This window comes from Vanessa cardui, chromosome 26 (assembly GCF_905220365.1).
Source record: "Vanessa cardui chromosome 26, ilVanCard2.1, whole genome shotgun sequence".
Classification (NCBI taxonomy): Eukaryota; Metazoa; Arthropoda; class Insecta; order Lepidoptera; family Nymphalidae; genus Vanessa; species Vanessa cardui.
In genome coordinates, this window is record NC_061148.1 from 3,077,988 (window position 1) to 3,099,560 (window position 21,573).

The 21,573-nt window shown below is 33.2% G+C and overlaps 1 protein-coding gene across 1 annotated transcript; it reads right to left on the reverse strand.

Annotated features, from left to right (window-relative positions):
• Nucleotides 1–2,541: 2,541 nt before the first annotated feature.
• On the reverse strand, nucleotides 2,542–21,238 carry LOC124540834 (keratin-associated protein 5-4-like). Its single transcript, XM_047118557.1, has 15 exons — nucleotides 21,217–21,238; nucleotides 20,134–20,160; nucleotides 19,078–19,104; nucleotides 18,611–18,637; nucleotides 17,183–17,209; nucleotides 16,218–16,244; nucleotides 15,513–15,539; nucleotides 15,401–15,427; nucleotides 15,295–15,321; nucleotides 6,278–6,304; nucleotides 5,743–5,769; nucleotides 4,842–4,868; nucleotides 4,361–4,387; nucleotides 3,819–3,845; nucleotides 2,542–2,696 (listed from the first exon to the last, which is right to left on the reverse strand). Exons 3-15 carry the CDS (start codon nucleotides 19,090–19,092, stop codon nucleotides 2,595–2,597), a joined length of 414 nt encoding a protein of 137 aa, XP_046974513.1. The 5' UTR covers nucleotides 19,093–19,104; nucleotides 20,134–20,160; nucleotides 21,217–21,238; the 3' UTR covers nucleotides 2,542–2,594.
• Nucleotides 21,239–21,573: the final 335 nt, after the last annotated feature.

Sequence of the window (21,573 nt, forward strand, 5' to 3'; positions counted from 1 at the left end):
CGGGTTCAAACTCAAGCACCACTGTGCGTAATTTGTCTTTATAATTCATCTCGAGCTCAGCGGTGAAGGAAAACATCGTGAGGAAACCTGTATGTGTCTAATTTCATCGAAATTCTGCCACATGTGCATTCCACCAACCCGCATTGGAACAGCGTGGTGGAATATGTTCCAAACCCTCTCCTTAATAAAAGAAGAGGCCTTATCTGAGCAGTGGGAAATGTACAGGCTGTTACTTATATTTATAATAAATTAGGTGTCGCTCGCGGTTTTGCTAGCTTTTTGGGGGTTTGGTTGTTATATGGCGTATAAAGGCGTATTATTCGATACAAGATTTTGTAGATGACATAAAAAAGCGTGGAAAAAAATGAATACCTGTTGACTTCCAGGTAGGATATTCAGTCTTCCAGCTAGAGACTCTCTTCGGGATGTTTTTAACAGAGTAGGAATACTCACTGTTGCGTCGCAATATATTTACAACAATATCATGTATATTCACAGTAACATTGATCACTTTGATAAAATCAGTGATAAGCATTGTGTATGCACTAGAAGTAAGGATAAGCTTATAACGCCAAGTTTCCGAGTCCGCAAAGTCAATAAATGTTTCTTGGGGCAAGGTATCCATTTCTATAATAAAATTCCGCAGACATTTTTAACTTTGCCGTCTCGTAACATTGATAAAAAAGGCGTATTATTCGATACAAGATTTTGTAGATGATAAAAAAGCGTGGAATTAATACCTGTTGACTTCCAGGCAGGATATATTAATTTAAATAATTTTATTAACTAACATGACTGTATTTTTTTTAAATGTTGAAAATGTGTAACTATTTAGTTTCTTGCCGGTTCTTCTCGGTAGAATCTACTTTCCGAACCGGTGGTAGCTTCAATTAATTGTTAAATGACGATTCAAAAGTGCTTGTAAAAGCCCATTTAAAAAAAGTTTATTTTGATTCAAGGGTAGTTTGATGAAGACTCCGGCTCCATATATAACAATAACTATAACTACGTTGTATAATCGTAAATCGACTTTTAAGAAGACTAATATTTTTCATTTCATTTTACCTAGGAGGACTCTAAAAAATATGTTAAATATGCAATTATTTTTATTGCTTTTTAGTGCATTTTTCTTTTTGTTAAAATTTTTTTTATTAATTCGATTATTTTGTCCGGAATAATTTGGTCACTTACTCGGCAGCTACTACACTGATTGACATAAAAATTATCAATATATATAAAATTAATTTCCGTGCAAAAGTCGGCTTCTCTAAGCAAGCTTTGACTAAGCAAGCGATGTCTTTCAGACAACCTTCGTATAAGTTCTACAAAGGACATATCAGAAGAGTTGGTGAAGTAAATAAACATGTATTTTAAAATTTTAAATAAATTTGCATTATAATCTGTCTCACGAGATTGTAAACTGTCGTATAAAAATGGATCGTGAACGACAAATGCACTAAAAATATAACGATTTAATTTTACATTATTATTCATTATTTGGTTAGGTTGCGTTAGAGTATTTAAAATTTAACACAAATTCACTTGGATAATAATAATCCAAAGCTTTAAGTTTCATCACAGGCCTCTATCAAGAAGTAAATATAATTTCTGACACGGCTATACCATTCCGATTTATATAGCAATATCTTGTTCTAGTAAGTAAATTTACACAACGGAATTGAACACGTCTGTATAAAACTACAGTCACACTTGTGCATGATATAACTATTACAAACGTAAACTCTACCGTCACGTATCACGTACACATGTGTGGTTGTAGCTTTATAACTTCGAAATACATTTTCCATTCGCCTTGTTGATAATGTTGTGGTTATTTTTAACCGATTTCTAAAACGTTAATAGAATTCAATTTTTTTGGAGCATGCTGATCCATTTAGGCTTCCAAGCACGTGTGCTTATTGTGTGTATGTTGGTATGTTTATCCACGAATTACTCGAAAACCAAAAGGATTTAAAGAAATTAAGATATTGACTGTTGCTTCTCAATAAATATTTTGTAATGTTTTGTATGTACGGAAAAATATTAATGTTTTTATGAGAAAATGTGATTCTCATAACATTGGTACAAGGAACAAACACAATCTTGTTACTCCTGTTACTCGACTGCATAGAGTCAGTAACTCTTTTGTGGGGCAATGTATACGCTTCTACAACAGGATCCCAGAAAGCGTTCAAAATGCTTCTGTCGGCCAAATTTAAAAAAATTGTTAAGGAACGCTTGTGTGCAAAAGGTTACTATACAATTAGCGAGTTTATGTTTGATAGCACATTTTGGGAATGAAACGATCGCCTCCTGGCTATTTCTAATCATACACTACTATGTACCTTATTAATTTGACAAAAAAAAAAATAACAAAAAAAAAGCCCGCTGAGTTTCTTTCGCCGGTTCTTCTCAGGTCAGGGTGTTCCTTTTTCCGAACCGGTGGTAGTGTTTATTTGACAATCAATAAGTAAGTGTTATGCTTCTATATTGAATAAAGGAATTTGAGTTTGAGTTTGAGTTTATAAAAAAAAAATACTGTTACTGAATACAAATAAATGTTTTATTGAATTATTTTAAGTTGTTGTTTTATTTTATTCAAAAAAATCAGCTTGGAGTTCGACGTTGAAGATTTTGTAGGGATCGTTGATTCGTACGTTCGTGAACTGGTCTTTGGAACAGTCGTGCCCGTTGCACTGTTGGGAAAATAAGTTATATACACTATAAAAGTATGTAAAATATGTTCTTTATCATAAATTAACTTTTATATCAAATCAAAGACAAATTGTGCTAAAACTTAAACCAATTACGTTATAGCTAAATTAATGACAGTTTAAAGAACGAGGTAAAATATAAAGGCAGATAAAAAGGGGTTTTGTGGAAATAGAAAAGATTCGGTCAATACAAATAAAGTTAAAAGAAGAATTTTAATATTATTTGTTACGCTTTAGTGTCTAGTGTCTAGTGTGTTCATGTAATATAACAATTTTTAGAGATACATAGGGAGAGGAAGAGAGGAGAAAAGAGTGAAGCATGCTATAAGCATACTAGTAGCGTATAACATTTAATAATATCGCCTTCCTATCCTAAGGGGATATAATTGGGGATGTTTACTTGGTGGTAGGGCTTTCTGCAAGCCCGTCTGGGTAGCTACCACCCACTCATCAGTTATTCTACCGCCAAATAATAGTACTCAGTATTGTTGTGTTCCGGTTTGAAGGGTGAGTGAGCCAGTGTAACCACAGGCACAAGGGACGTAACATCTTAGTTCCCAAGGTTGGTGACACATTGACGATGTAAGGAATAGTTAATATTTCTTACAGCGACATTGTCTATGGGTGATGGTGACCACTTACCATCAGGTGGCCCATATGCTCGTCAGCCAACCTATACCATAAAAAAAAAGTTTGACGTCAATTATGAAATTGTTGGTTTCAATGTTTAGACTGTTAAATAAGTATATTGTACCAAAAACGATGATTTTTTTGTATATGTTTATTTAAGTAAATTTATTTATCAGTCTTATAGTTATTTAAAAAAGGCTTATTTCAAGTGCAACAATATTTTATGTGATATCCCTTTAGATTCAGCTAGTAGTTTAATCTGTACTTATATTATAAATGTGAAAGTAACTCTGTCTGTCTGTCTGTCACTCTTTCACTACCAAACCGCTGAACCGAATTTGATGAAATTTGGTATGAAGCAAATCTGAACTCCAAAGATTCCATAGGCTACTTATTTGCCTAATACATGATAAATGTACCCCTTAAACGCGAGCGAAACCGCTGGTGACAACTAGTAAATAATACCAGACTTACACTAGTCCTGCAACCCGGTCCTGCGCACTATAAAAAAATAAATAACATATAATAAGATATAACAGTCTCGTGAAAAAGACACTGTAAGACCTCAAAATATCTCGTTTTAAATACTATAAAACACCTAAGGCACCTAAGGAGCTGAGATGGCCCAGTGGTTAGAACGCGTGCATCTTAACCGATGATTTCGGGTTCAAACCCACGCAGGCACCACTATGTATGTATGCTAAATTGTGTTTATAATTCATCTCGTGCTCGGCGGTGAAGGAAAACATCGTGAGGACATCTGTATGTTTCTAATCTCATCGAAATTCAGCCACATGTGCATTCCACCAACTCGCATTGGTACAGAGTGGTGGAATATGTTCCAAACACTCCCCTTAATGGGAGAGGAGACCTTAGCCCAGCAGTGGGAAATTTACCACGCTGTTACTTTACTTTTTTTTACTTTAAGGCTTTAATTACATTACTATTTATTTTATTTTATTAAAACTTTAAAGCAGAAATTCCTCCTTTAGTTACATTGTTTCAAAGGTACGAACCTTCGCCATACATACTTCACCGACGCACTGAAAATAAACAATTATTGGTTAATAAATAAAATTTCATTTGAAATTGTTACATAGTATAAAACAAAGTCGCTTACCCTCGTCCGTCCATATGAATGCTCATATCTTTGAAATTACGCAACGGATTTTGATGCGGTTTTTAATAATAGATAGAGTGATTCGAGAGGAAATTTTTTGTATATAATACATGGACAATATAATTAAGAAACACTGATAATTTTATAGGTTTTTAATGTGATGTCGTAAACAAATTCTAAAAAATACCCTTTATTGTACAGCAATAAATAAATAATTTAAACACGATTGAGAAAGATGCACAAGAGGCGGCCTTATCGCTAAAATAGCGACCTCTTCCAACCTTAATGTAAAGAAATAGATATAGAAAGAGTATATTTAGTATCAGTATTGCACGCTAAGCCGGGGCGGATCGCTATTTAAAAATAAAATCACTTACCAATGACGTACAGTTTTTGCCGGAACACTATAAGAAATATATATATTTTGATAGTTTCCATACTAAAGTAGTTAAAGTAAAGTAACAGCCGGTAAATTTATCCACTGCTGGGCTAAGGCCTCCTCTTCCATTAAGGGTTTGGAACATATTCTACCATGCTGTTCCAATGCGGGTTGGTGGAATGCACATGTGGCAGAATTTCGATGATATTAGACACTTGCAGGTTTCCTCACGATGTTTTCCTTCACCGCCGAGCACGAGATGAATTTTAAACACAAATTAAGCACATATTTATAGTGGTGCTTGCCTGGGCTTGAATCGGAATTAATCGGTTAAGATACACGCGTTCTAACCACTGGGCCATCTCAGCTCGTAATTCTAAAAGCAAATAGACGGAGTCGTCTTTAACCTATTGGTGGCCCTGGGCGTATATGGGGCATATCTAACTTTGAACACTATTTTGTTAGAACAGATAAAGAAACATTCATTATTTCAATTTGCGAATAAATAATGCATTGTTGTAATCATAGTAACTGATTTATTATACTATCTTTGTAGGTTTCTGGATCTATCGGTAAAATTCATGCATATTTTCGAAATCATTATTTTGAAAATTCCTTTTTTTTATGTAATAGGTTGGCGGACGAGCATATAGGCCACCTGATGGTAAGTGGTCACCATCACCCATAGACAATGACGCTGTAAGAAATATTAACTATTCCTTACATCGTCAATGCGCCACCAACCTTGGTAACTAAGATGCTATATCCCTTGTGCCTGTTGTTACACTGGCTCACTCGCCCTTTAAACCGGAACACAACAGTACTGCGTACTGTTGTTTAGCGGTAGATTGTCTGATGAGTGGGTGGTACCTACTTAAGCTAATTTACTTGATACTTACACTCGCTTGACATACATCACCGTTACACTGAAAATGGTTTATATTTTAATTAACATAATAATATAATTAATTAGTTTATTTTTAATACTGGCAAGACAGCTACAAAGCCAGAATGAACCGGAAAATTCTGTGTTACCAAATATAAAAATGTTAAGAGTTGTAATACATACTCTTATTTTTTTTATTATTAGAAAGGCCAAGAAGATATTTTAAGTTCACAAGAGTTATAATAGTATTTCTGAACATCAAACTCATATAATGATTTACTCAAGGCTTTACGACATTTGAATCGTCATTTAACAAACTATATTCAGTGAAGCTGCCGGTTCAGAATGCAGACAAGAAACTGAGTAGTTACTATAATGAGGGTTAATATTTATAAGATAATATTTATAAGATTTTTATGTACAAAGATACTTCGCTACGGAGAATGTAAATAACTGAAACGGTTTAAATATATATTACTATTATTATTATTATGAATCTATGTTACATAATATTTGACTTAAATAAGAATTAAATCAAAATAATATACCACTGCTACAGTATTTTCTCCATTTGTCTGAAATACAATAAACATAATACACAATTATAAAAAATAAATTAAGATTTATACATATAAATACTATGGCTTCGTGTACATTGCGCCGCGGCACCGGTGACGAATCGCAAGTTTAAAGTAAAGTAACAGCCTGTAATCTTCCCACTGCTGGGATAAGGCCTCCTCTTCCATTAAAGAGAGGGTTTGTAACATATTCCACCACGCTGTTCCAATGAGGGTTGGTGGAATGCACATGTGGCAGAACTTCGATGAAATTAGACACATGCAGGTTTCTTCACGATGTTTTCCTTCACTGCCGAAAACGAGATGAATTATAAACACAAATTAAGCACATATATATATGTATATAGTGGTGCTTGCCTAGGTTTGAACCCGCAATCCTCGGTTAAGATGCACGCGTTCTAACCACTGGGCCATCTCAGCTCCTCGTAGTTTATATTCTGTAAATAAAAAACCGCAAAAGAACCGCAATCGGACCGCTTAATGCTGAAGGCTTTGCAGATAATTACTACAAAGCTTTTCAAATTAAGATGGATTGGTATTTTTATTCGTTTAAAAAGTCCAGATCGATGAAAATTAATTTGGCTATAACACCAAAAATTATTTTGTTATACAAAAGTAAAATTCAATATAACGTATTTAAATTAATGATTTTTTTTAGTTCCGGTTTAAAGGTCGAGGGAGCCAGTGTTCCTACAGGCACAAGGTACGTAATGCCGTATAGGTAACAATTAGATGTTAGATACGGCTCGTGTCTATAGGCAGTAGTGGTCAATAACCATTTTCTGGCCTATTTGCCTGTCCACCTACTGAGGTAAAAACAAATTTATAAAATTGAAAAAAAAAAAATCTTAGGTGAGCATAATTTGATGTGCAGAATTAATATTAACTAGTGACCGCCCCGGCTGCGAATGAGTACTTGATATGTATCGTTATATTATGACCAATTTTTTTATGGTATAGGTTGGCGGACGAGCTTATGGGCCATTTGATGGTAAACGGTCACTGTCACCCACAGACGCTGTAAGAAATATTAAGTATTCCTTACGTCGTCAATGTGCCACCAACCTTGGGAACCAAGATGTTATGTCCCTTGTACCTGTAGTTACACTGGCTCACTCACCCTTCAAACCGGAACACAACAATACTGAGTACTGTTATTTGGCGGTAGAATAACTGATGAGTGGGTGGTACCTACCCAGACGGGCTGGCACAAAGCTACCACCAAGTAACATTAAAAAAATTACATAAAATCGTTGTAAATTGTAGCCTACTTGTTATTCTGATGTACAAACTATATTGTTGTAAAATTTCATCCAAATCCGTTCATTAGTTTGTTCGTTAAAGACTAACAAACAACATACATCCATTCTTAGAAACGTTCGCATTTATAATATTAGTAGGATTTAACAAAGTAACACTGTTTTCATGTGTGATTGTAGATGATAAAAAAGCGTGGAATTAATACCTGTTGCCTTCCAGGCAGGATATATTAATTTAAATAATTGTATTAACTGACATGACTTTGTATTTTTTAAATGTTGAATAAATAAAATTTTAACAAAAAGAAAAACCGACCTCAAACAAAACACTTTTTTAAAACAAATAAAAATGCACTAAAAAATAATAAAAATAATTGCATATTTTACATATTTTTTAGAGTCCTCCTAGGTAAAATGAAATGAAAAATATTCGACTACTTAAAAGTCGATTTACGATTATATAATGTAGTTATAATTATTGGTATATTTGGAGCCGGTGTCAACTACGGTGCCCTTGCCCGAACAATCAAAAGAAAGAAGCGATACGAGCCCCTTGATTGATCCAGTATATTATTGTGTAAAAGGTAATTTGTAAAAAACATATTTATTAAAGTATTCTCGTATTGTTTTTGATAGATATACTGTAGGGTTTTATTGGCTGACACCAACTCCAAATATAACAATAATTATAACTACATTATATAATCGTAAATCGACTTTTAAGTAGTCGAATATTTTTCATTTCATTTTACCTAGGGGGACTCTAAAAAATATGTAAAATATGCAATTATTTTTATTATTTTTTTAGTGCATTTTTAATTGTTTTAAAAAAGTGTTTTGTTTGAAGTCGGTTTTTCTTTTTGTTAAAATTTTATTTATTTTTTGATTTTAAGTGAAACTGATGTTGACTAACTATTTTTTTTTATATGGATAGATTAAGCGTTTCGTTTATATGAGTCAGAAACTACTTCGAGGACAATTTCAAAGGAAACTTGCGAATAAAGCAAAAATATACTTTCGAAAATGCGGATTTAATACGTCATGCGGCGTAAACTACAAGGATCCCTCGAAAGAGCTGTAATCGACCTCAGCAAAAAAACTTTGAAAAAGACCAACTATATTTCGTACATCATATGACATCACATCACATACACAAAAATTGATTAAAGATAGTAAGAAATTCTGCCCCATATCGCACCCTAACTGTGAGCCGTATAGGATTTCCATCACTACATAGTATATAAATAAAATTTTAACAAAAAGAAAAACCGACTTCAAACAAAACACTATTTTAAAACAAATAAAAATGTACTAAAAAGTAATAAAAATAATTGCATATTTAATATATTTTTGAGAGTCCTCCTAGGTAAAATGAAATGAAAAATATTAGACTACTTAAAAGTCGATTTACGGTTATATAACGTAGTTATAGTTATTGTTATATTTGGAGCCGGTGTCAGCCATAGGCACACGCTTCAACAATCAAAAGAAAGAAGCGATACGAGCCTCTTGATTGAACCAGTATAATATCGTATAAAAGGTAATTTGTAAGAAACATTTCTTAAAGTATTCTCGTATTGTTTTTTGATAGGTATAGTATAGGGTTGGCTGACACCGACTCCAAATATAGCAATAATTATAACTACATTATATAATCGTAAATTGACTTTTAAGTAGTCTAATATTTTTCATTTCATTTTACCTAGGAGAACTCTCAAAAATATATTAAATATGCAATTATTTTTATTACTTTTTAGTACATTTTTATTTGTTTTAAAATAGTGTTTTGTTTGAAGTCAGTTTTTCTTTTTGTTAAAATTTTATTTATTTTTCAACCGACTTCCAAAAGGAGGAGGTTATCAATTCGTCTGTATTTTTTTTTTTTTTTTTTTTTTATGTTTGTTACCTCATAACTTTTCACTGGGTGGACCGATTTTGATAATTTTTTTTTGTTTGAAAGGTAGTGCTTCCCGTGGGGTCCCATTTTTTTTATTTTTTTTTCCGATTATGGTATCCATGTGAAAACGACATAAGTCTTAAATTTGCATTATGTATATGCGCGACAAATAGGTGAATAACTGAAAATAACGTTAACCAATTTTGATAATTCTTTTTTTATTATAAAACATATACTTCAAGGGTAATTTGGTGAAAGTTTGGTAAGGTTCTGAGCACAGGATCCATGACAAAGTAACGGAACGGAAGGGAACGGAACAATTCTGAGGAGCACGTTAGCGATACTCGGTCGAATCTTTTATTTATAGGTTATTTGGATATTTGAGTCACCTTCCGTAATGTGGTTATGTTTATGTAATTATCATAGTCGAATATTATAATCAACTAGCTACCCACCCCGGCTTCGCACGAGTGCAATACTGATACTAAATATACTACAGAATTTCTTTATTTACGACATCACATCGCAAACTTCTAAAATTATCAGTGTTTCTTTACTATATTGTTCATGTATTATATACACAAACCTTCCCCTTGAATCACACTATCTTTTAAAAAAAACCGCATCAAAATCCGTTGCGTAGATTTAAAGATATAGGGACAGAGAAAGCGACTTTGTTTTATACTATGTAGTGATGGAACTCCTATACGGCTCGCAGTTAGGGTGCGATATGGGGCAGAATTTCTTACTATCTTTAATCAAATTTTGTGTATGTGATGTGATGTCACATGATGTCCGAAATATAGTTGGTCTTTTTCAAAGTTTTTTTGCTGAGTTCGATTACAGCTCTTTCGAGGGATCCTTGTAGTTTACGCCACGTGACGTATTAAATCCGCATTTTCGAAAGTCTATTTTTGCTTTATTCGCAAGTTTCCTTTGAAATTGTCCTCGAAGTAGTTTCTGACTCATATAAACGGAACGCTTAATCTATCCATATTAAAAAAAATTAGTTAGTCAACATCAGCTTCACTTAAAATCAAAAAAATAAATAAAATTTTAACAAAAAGAAAAACCGACTTCCAACAAAACACTATTTTAAAACAAATGAATATGCACGAAAAAGTAATAAAAATAATTGCGTATTCAACATATTTTTTAGAGTCTTCCTAAGTTAAATGAAATGAAAAATATTAGACTACTTAAAAGTCGATTAACGATTATATCATGTAGTTATAGTTATTGGTATAATTGGAGCCGGTGTCAGCCACGGTGCTCTTGCCCCAACAATCAAAAGAAAGAAGCGATACGAGCCCCTTGATTGATCCAGTTTATTATTGTGTAAAAGGTAATTTGTAAAAAACATATTTGTTAAAGTATTCTCGTATTGTTTTTTGATAGATATACTGTAGGGTTATATTGGCTGACACCGACTCCAAATATAACAATAATTATAACTACATGATATAATCGTTAATCGACTTTTAAGTAGTCTAATATTTTTCATTTCATTTAACTTAGGAAGACTCTAAAAAATATGTTGAATACGCAATTATTTTTATTACTTTTTCGTGCATATTCATTTGTTTTAAAATAGTGTTTTGTTGGAAGTCGGTTTTTCTTTTTGTTAAAATTTTATTTATTGATTTTAAGTGAAGCTGATGTAGACTAACATTTTTTTCTTAATATGGATAGATCAAGCGTGCCGTTTATATGAATCAGAAACTACTTCGGGGACAATTTCAAAATAAACTTTCGAATAAAGCAAAAATAGACTTTCGAAAATGCGGCTTTAATACGTCATGCGGCATAAACTACAAGGTACCACCCTCGAAAGAGCTGTAATCGACCTCAGTAAAAAAAACTTTGCAAAAGAGCTATTCGTATGCTATGTCGTACATCATATGACATCACATCACATACACAAAATTTGATTAAAGACAGAAATAAATTCTGCCCCAAATCGAACTGTAAGCCGTTTAGGAGTTCCGTCAATACATAGTATAAAACAAAGTCGCTTTCTCTGTCCCTATATCTCTAAAACTACGCAACGGATTTTGATGATGGACGGTTTTTTTTAATAGATAGTGTAATTCAAGGGGAAGGTTTGTGTGTATAATAAATGAACAATATAGTAAAGAAACACTGACAATTTTAGAAGTTTGCAATGTGATGTCGTAAATAAACAAATTCTTTAGTATCAGTATTGCACCCGTGAGAAGTCGGGGCGGGTCGCTAGTTGATTATAATATTCGATTATGACAATTATATGAAAATAACCACGTTCCGGAAGGTAATTCAAATATCCAAGTCACCCATAAATAAAAGATTCGACCGAGTATTGCTCACGTGCTCCTCAGAATTGTTCCGTTCCCTCCCGTTCCCTTAATTTGTCAAGGATCCTGTGCTCAGAACCTTACCAAACTTTCACCAAACTACCCTTAAAGTATATCCTTTATAATAAAAAAAGAATCATCAAAATTGGTTAACGTGATTTTCAACCGACTTCCAAAAGGAGGAGGTTATCAATTCGTCTGTATTTTTTTTTTTTTTTTTTTTTTTTTTTTTATGTTTGTTACCTCATAACTTTTCACTGGGTGGACCGATTTTGATAATTTTTTTTTTGTTTGAAAGGTAGTGCTTCCCGTGGGGTCCCATTTTTTTATTTTTTTTTTTCGATGATGGTATCCATGTGAAAACGACATAAGTCTTAAATTTGCATTATGTATATGCGCGACAAATAGGTGAATAACTGAAAATCACGTTAACTAATTTTGATAATTCTTTTTTTATTATAAAATATATACTTCAAGGGTAATTTGGTGAAAGTTTGGTAAGGTTCTGAGCACAGGATCCATGACAAAGTAACGGAAAGGAAGGGAACGGAACAATTCTGAGGAGCACGTTAGCGATACTCGGTCGAATCTTTTATTTATAGGTTATTTGGATATCTGAGTCACCTTCCGTAATGTAGTTATCTTTATGTAATTATCATAGTCGAATATTATAATCAACTAGCTACCCACCCCGGCTTCGCGCGGGTGCAATACTGATACTAAATATACTACAGAGTTTGTTTATATACGACATCACATCGCAAACTTCTAAAATTATCAGTGTTTCTTTACTATATTGTTCATGTATTATATACACAAACCTTCTCCTTGAATCACACTATCTTTTAAAAAAAACCGCATCAAAATCCGTTGCGTAGATTTAAAGATATAGGGACAGAGAAAGCGACTTTGTTTTATACTATGTAGTGATGGAACTACGGCTATATGGATATACGGCTCGCAGTTAGGGTGCGATATGGGGCAGAATTTCTTACTCTAAAAAATATGTTGAATACGCAATTATTTTTATTACTTTTTCGTGATATTCATTTGTTTTAAAATAGTGTTTTGTTTGAAGTCGGTTTTTCTTTTTGTTAAAATTTTTGAGTTATTCACCTATTTGTCGCGCATATACATAATGCAAATTTAAGACTTATGTCGTTTTCATACGGATACCATCGTCGGAAAAAAATAAAAAAAAATGGGACCCCACGGGAAGCACTACCTTTCAAACAAAAAAAAAATTATCAAAATCGGTGCACCCAGTAAAAAGTTTTGAGGTAACAAACATAAAAAAAAATACAGACGAATTGATAACCTCCTCCTTTTTGAAGTCGATTGAAAAGAGTAACTACCGAGTTTCTTGCCGGTTCATCTCGGTAGAATCTACTTTCCGAACCGGTGGTAGCTTCACTTAATAGTTAAATGACTATCCAAAAGTGCTTGTAAAAGCCCACTTGAATAAAGTTTATTTTTAGTAGATAATGTTTCGTAACTAATAAATCTGTTTATTATAGATTATATATGATATATATCTGTAGATATTCACGGATCTATTTTAGAAGTTTCTCGAATATACAAGGCAAAGACGATACAAGTTAAATTTTATCTTCGCCGTTCGTATCGAAAATAGATCGGTTTTGCGACGAAATCAATATCGAGATATACTTTATTCAAGTAAGCTTTTACGAGCACATTTTGAATCAAATTTTTTCAGATTTTAGTATAAAACTAAACGGTTCAGAATGTAGATTCTATCGAGACGAACCGGCAAAAAACTCAATAGTTACTCTTTTTGAACCATAGAAATACAAAGTTCATCATCATCATCATTCTCCTGCCCTTATCCCAATTTTAATTGGGGTCGGCGCAGCATGTCTTCTCCTTCCATACTTCTCTGTCAGACGTCATCTCACAACTAACATTCTTTCTAACTATATCGTCTTTCACACAATCCATCCATCGTTTCCTTGGTCGTCCTCTACCTCTGTATCCATCCACATCCATGCTCAAGGCCTTCCTCACAATATGTTAACATGTCAATGAAGTACGTAAGTAGAACGTTACTTTACGCTTTTTATAATATACATATTGTTCAACGAATTCTGAGTGACTTGGCGAGTGTAGTGACGTCCCCGCACAGTCGACGTGGATTTAGAAGAGATATGACACGCGGGCGAAGGACGGCCATATTTCTTGCAGAGGTGTACTCTGCAAGAAATATGGCCTGAAGAAAAAAGAGCAAGAATATTGAAACTGTTGCTTCATGTTTTAGTTATTTTTCTTAAATAGTATAGTATATTATAATATGAATAGTAGATTACACTATATGTACTATATAATATTGCGTTGAATAAAATGCATTTATTTATTAATTTTCTAGTTTTTCGCCATGACTTCGTTTGTCTGGAATTTGAACATATTTGTAAAGTGTAATTAGTGTTTTAGTTATACCACACTATCAGTCAGAGGCAATTCTTCAGCCTGCAATTTATTAATATTGTGCTTATTTGGATAAGAAATAATATTCTTAAAATATAACACGTTCGAAAATAATACATTATTTTAGAACGAATTTGATTGAAATAAAAAAGATTATTACATCCAATCTTTCTGACTTTTTTAAAAACTTTAAAAGTAAAGCGATCCAGTCAAATAATTTCTGCAAAAGTTTAACCGCTGACGAAATAAACGGAACCTCTCAAAAGGGATAATTTTTCCGCGTGTTTGCAACATTTTTCATTGATTCTCTGCTCCTATTAATCGTAACGTGATGTTATGTATCCTAAAACTTTCCTCGATATACATATAAGCTGTTTAACACTAAGTTTCATTTAATTTAACCAGTGCTGCTTGTTATTAGTACATACAACCAAACAAACCAACTCTTCAGCTATTTAATATTAAGTATAGTTAAACAAAGTTGAATTTATGATTCAACTGTGTGAATAATTAAATGATATTAGAATCTATTCAAACACTAAATACACTGTTCAAATTGTAGGAAGACAAGTCAATACACGAACTTGTAACCGAATCCGGTATGTGGTTCCTTTGTCTGTATTAAATAGTATAATGGCAGTCCGGCGCCGGTGCGGTTGCGGCGGTGTACACATGCCTTAAAACTTATTCAGTACAGTACAGTAACGGGCTGTAACTGTTGGCCTAAGGCCTCCCTCTCTCCCCTTTAAGGAGCTTTTGGGTCTTATTCCACCACGCTGCTCCAATGTGGGATGGTTGATACACGTGTGTCAAATTTGAATCGATATTAGAGATATGCAGGTTTTCTCACGATGTTTCTCTCAAGGCCGAAAACGAGATAGATTATAAACACAAATTAAGTACATGAAAATTCAATGTAGCTTGCCTGGTTAGAACCCACAATTATCGGTTAAGATGCACGTGTTCTAACAACTCGCCCATCTCGGTTCCTTAAACTCATTCAAGCTTATATAAAAGTATCCAGTTCTAATTAGGTATAAAAAATAAAATGCTTACTTTTGAAGAGCAAGTACTGCCTCTGCACTAAAATGAAAAAGTATTTAAAATATATTATTTTTTTATTAAAAAAATATATATAATTAAGTTGAATAATATTGATTACGTTTGCGTTGGCAAACATCCCTGCGGCCTGGAACAAAAAAAATTAAAAGCCAATATGTATTAATGATTTTGATGTAGAAGTTAATAAATTCAAATAATGATCACATTCATACTTGCGCAAGACAAGATCCTCCTTCGCACTGAAAATTAAAATGATATAAAGTAAATTTAATAATAAACAAAAGATTGATAACTTTTTTACCCTCATAGATAGGGGGGGGGGGGGGGGGTTAGGTTCGCTAGGAGTGCATTACTGGCTCCCTGTCACTTTTGCTTTCAAGATGTCTTTATTAAACTGTCATGATATGGGCATGCGGAGGAATTAGGACTATTTTGAGCATGAACGTAGAGGAACGGGTCGACCAATGGATGGATTGTGTGAAAGACGACATGACTGAAAAGAAAAATATGACAAAAAGATAAAATATCGTGCCAGCTCCAAGTAAAATGTGGATAAGGGCAGGAGAACAGACACATCTTCGATTTGCCGATGATGTCGTCATTTTTGCAGAGCGAATCTTTACCTCGTGTCGATTTGGAAGATACTTGAAAGCTAGATGATGAATACATCGACGTAAGTTGACGGCATAAATATAGGATTGAAGAATTCCAAGCCCTTATTACGTTTATAAATATCTGAAGACGAAAGTTATCAAGGAGGTTTTATCTGCCTTCAAATATGGTGCAAGCACACGGAATGCATGATAGGTAGGTATAAATATATTCTCTTCCGTATGCACATGAGCTATTTTAATAATGAAGATTAGTGAAAACAAATTACAGGCAAATATTGCACAAAGAAATATAGTTTAGCTTACCCCAGATTTACAAGTTTTTCCATCGCACTGAAATAAATATAAAAAATGTCAACGACAATTTAGGACTTCTTTTTTTTTTTTTTATTACGCTGGAAAAACGCTTTACGCGCTTCCCCCACGTGATGGAAAGTGGGGGGGGGGAGGGTGTGGGACTCCCCGGAGCCCTGAACGCCGAGTGCGCCCAAGCACACCGGGTTTACCCACTAAAAAACCAGCGGTACCCTCTCCGTCTTTCGGCGGACGCCACGGGATCGCTTACGCATGCTACCGTGACGCCCTGACGGTCGGCCCGCTTATACGGGCCTTCAACAGCTAGGGGGGATTCCCAGGGTACTGGGACCCCCCCTGGTCCCACGACAATTTAGGCCTAAGATATTAGTTAAACAGTGAAAGCCCGCAAATGACCCACGACTAGAAATCATCTTACGTACAGATTTGCTTCAAAATTATCCGAAAAATTCTGGTTCTATCACGATGTTTTCTTTCATCATCGATCACGAGATTTATCCATCCATTAAATATATTATTTAGTCAGAATCGATTCGTTGATTAAAATCCACGAAATCCACTTTTATAATGAAGTTTCTCGTTCGATTCTACTTAAAAGTTTGTATTTTATTTATTACATAATCAATGGAAATTCTTGGACATTTGGAATAGACAGCCGATATCCTAATCAAACTCATTGACTCATATAAATTCAATAATTTAACTAATCAAACCTACTTTTAAATATACTTGTACCATCAACATGATAGGGGATTGTGCAGATGTCGAGCTTCAAAAGTAACCTTTGCGGTATTTCAGACAGTAGTATATCTCTGTGCCAAATTTAATTGGATCTGTCCAGCTTTCCGCGTTTGATTGAGTAACGGCCACCTAACTTTTGGCATTTGTAATATTACTAAGATAGTATTACTGATTCTGTTTTGAACATATAATATGCATGTGTGAGAAATAATTACCTTCGAAACGCATATGCCACCAGTACACTGGAAAAATCGGAGAAAAATATTTTGGGTACATTAAAAAATAATATGGATTATTATTGTGAACGAACAAAGTCAATAATCTGATAACCACGGAGAAAGAAAGAACATCATAATATATATAGAAATATCTAACACAGATTTGACGAGACAGTTCAACATCCCTAAATAGAATAATAATTATTATCGTAAAGGCTGCAAAGCTGATTCTACTCGCCAATCTTGAGTTTGGAAGATATAGCGATACCAAGAAAATCTGTTGTTTCTAAAAGTTTTCCGTTTGCCTCTCTAAAAAGATGAAGAGGTTACCGCGGGTTTTTTAGGGCTCATTCGGCGCACTTATCTTCAGCGTTACCTACTTTACTTGCCACCTCCTCATTCGGGGGACAGGAAATTAGATTTTCCAGTAAGAAAAATATGGTCTGATTTAGGTTTGCCTAAGTAATAATGATTACTTAATTATAATTAACCGACAGACAGCAACACTATGTATCATCGTTCCAGCTCGAAGGACAAGTGAGCTAGACACTTGTTCCTGTCGTTACACTGGCTCACTTGCCTCCCACAAGATTAAGTGATGAGAAGTACTGACTAACCAGATAGGTTTATTCACCAGGTATACTTTCGAATCAAATTAAACAAATTTAATCAAGTAAACTTCACAATGAAGCGAATTTGAATGGTCAATAATTAAATACTATCAACGTTTCGGAAAGAAGCTTCTAGCGAGAAGAAACTTGGATAGTTGCTCTTTTCATATGAATAGATTTACAATGCTGTTATTTACAGTAATTAGTGTCCCATGATGGAACCCGAGCCTAACTCCAAGCGTTTCTTTCTAAATATACTCTTTTAATTAATAATATGATTTATTTATTAACTTAGTCTTAATAGTTCATAATAGTAGATCATATATGTGTTATAAATATAATCAAACTTAATTACTTATACGAAGTTGGATTCGGAGCCACTTGAATTTATGCCGACGTTCTGAGATGTGGTCGAAGGTCAAATATAAGCCGTATGCAAATATTCTAGAGTCACTTAAAGCTCGTTGAATTGCTTTCATTAGAACCGAGATAGCGGTATTGTCATCGTTGAACCTTAGCAAGATCGTTTGCACTGATGCAATTCTAAATCTAGACATTTACAGCCAAGATGAAACACTTAAGTATAGTATGACACAAGTTAGATGTCGCATCGGCAAAATTCGTAAAACCGATCACATCCGAATTAAGTACGCTGTTCCAAATTAACAATATTAATTTCTTATGTGAATATGATCTTTATGCAAACGTTGTGTACTATTGCCATTCTAATAAATGAGGTCGTATACATGTAAATCATTATATAATAATCTCTAACATATATAGACATATATTGTTTAAGTTTAATTGCACTTACGTTTGATTTACCATTATCACCTGCGCACTGTAAAAATATTTTTTAAAATGATTTAAGTTATAACATTAATTTCACACGTACTTTAAAAAAGTAACGGTTTTGAATTTTAATATTAAGATGTACGAGTGTATTTTCCTCAATCATATTAAACGATCATTCAATCAAATATCAACATTCTTCTCTAATAAGAAGCTTGCAATTTACATTATTCAAAAGAATTTTCTTTCTTGACATATTATGATATCTGATGTTTTATGTAAACCTTTTAGGCAATTAACATGTAAACATATTCGCCTTTTTAATTTAACGAAAAATGTATGTGTTTTTATAACACCTGTCTATCAGTACTTAATTTTGGAAAATATGTTTTAAGAGATTTTATTAATTTCATAATATATATTACAACGCATGATTATAACATGATTAGTATATTATTTTATAATATACATTCGTATTAAAATATATACCTTTGAATGACACATTCCACCAATACACTGAAAAAGAAGATATATAAAAATCAATATATTTTTCATTAAATACGTATATTTAATTACACTTAAATGTAATACACAACGTTTATAAATGCAGATTAAATTCTAGAATTAGGCTGAATACTGAACGGTCATTGGTCGGTGGTATTCAACAATGCAATATGCAACCAATCAGCATTCAGATTCAAATTATTATCGATTTAAAATGTTAAGCCCATTACACAATGAAAAAAATAAGGTATAAGAGATAAGGAATAAGGAATAGCGGAATCCAGCGATGGCAGCTCCGTTGATCAATTCATAATTAAAAAATAAGGAATAAGAATAAAATTTCCGTCGCGCTGGGAATTTGTTTCTTATTTCTTAAAGCCAGCCAATCGCAGGGCATTTTTTCAACGAAGTGTCATAACAATTAGGTTATGTTTTTGACACTCGTGCTTCGTGCACACACCAGCTGTAGGTATTCAACCGCTGTGATTGGTTGAATATTATATAATAGTGTTTTTGTTGCTGTGCTATTCCTTATTTCTTGTTCTTCATTCCTTATTCTTTATCTACTTATTACTTTATCTTATACCTTATTTTTTCATTGTGTAATGGGCTTTATTGTTACTGTTAAAAGATTTACTGTGGTCACTATTACTAATATATATTTAAAAAAACAGAATCTGTAAAAAAAAATAAAACAGATTTTTATCAAGTATATAATTTTTCGTTCAATAATTCCAGTAAAATTAAGTTTATCTCATCAGATGTTTAAACAATAATATGAATATAGATATAATTAAATAGGTATGATGTAGAACAAAATGTTGTTAATGTAAAAAAATATATGTTTATAGTAAGTATATTACGTAATGTTAATTTAAAGATTAACTATGATATATTCTTCGCTGTGATAGATATATTAAAAATGTTTATTAAAAAAAAACTTAGATCTTTAGACTGAATTTTTTGTAGTTTTGTAGTTTTGAAAGTTTGCCGGACGTTAGTTAAAAATATATAAAAATACTATTAAAAAAAAGGGTTTACCTGAGAATGGCACTTGTATTCGTGACACTGCAAATATTAACTTTCATTAATAACTATGAGTAGTATGCTTATTTTAACATTCATTTGAATTTTCTAGCATTTCTAAATGCAAATATAGTCTTACTAAATTTCTATGTAGTGTCATGATATGCGACATTGACTATAAACACTATACAATTAAAAGGATACAAGGATCAAAATAGCTTATCATAAGTCAATTACGACATTTCAAGAGTGAAATACGAAGTGATATCTTAACGCTTTTTAAATTTGTATTGTTCAATCGTTCCGGTCTAAACTTAAAGCCACTTTATAACCTCTTTATACTTTATACTCTCATCCCACGATGTGACAACGTGTGAAATTTTACAATCTTTTAGTTTAATTGCATTTTAATATTTAGCATGACTATTAGGTGGTAGGGCTTTGTGCAAGCCCGTCTGGGTAGGTACCACCCACGTATCAGTTATTCTACCGCCAAATAACAGTACTCAGTATTGTTGTGTTCCGGTTTGAAGGGTGAGTGAGCCAGTGTAACTACAGGCACAAGGGACATAACATCTTAGTTCCCAAGGTTTGTGGCACATTGACGATGTGAGGAATAGTTAATATTTCTTACAGCGTCATTGTCTATGGGTGATGGTGACCACTTACCATCAGGTGGCCTATATGCTCGTCCGCCAACCTATACCATAACAAAAAGAAAAAAAATTAGGCGTTCTCTCTTACTCCTGGATTGACTCCATCTGCATAAAGTCTTCAAAAGTCAATAGCATTGACAAAATTTTTTTATACTTCAAAGTATTTTTGAAAATACTTTTCCACTACTAACCTATTGCAGAATAGAATAAAATAGAAATGTTGCAGAGTTATTCTCTAAGAAATCTCGAATCTCATCTAAAAACTAGATCGTGAATTTCATAATTATAATAGTCATTGTAGGTGTCATTAAGTACTTAAAGGATACACGTATTAAGGTTAGCCTGTTTCAAACTCACTTCGCTATTCACAAGTGAAATAAAAGTCAGTTCTTACAGATTGGTAATGTTTGTAATACATAATACTTTGCTGTTTATAACTTACCAATGAGTTGCATTTGGTTCCGTCACACTGAAATCAAATTTATTGTATTTATTACTACTAGTCGCCCGTAGCTTCGCTCGCTTTTTATTGGTGATGGTCATGTGTTAAGCAAAAAAGGAGCCTATGTCCTTTCTTGGAGTTCAAGTTTGCTTCATACCAAATTTCATCAAATTCGGTTCAGCGGTTAGGTCCTAAAAGAGCGACAAACATACAGACATACAGAGTAACTTTCACATTTTTAATATTAATATAGATTGTAAGTATCTACAAATTTACTTGGTGGTAAGGATTTGTGTAAGCCCGTGGCTATGTACCACCCATTAGATATTATAATTTTAAAAGCTTTATAACCAAAAA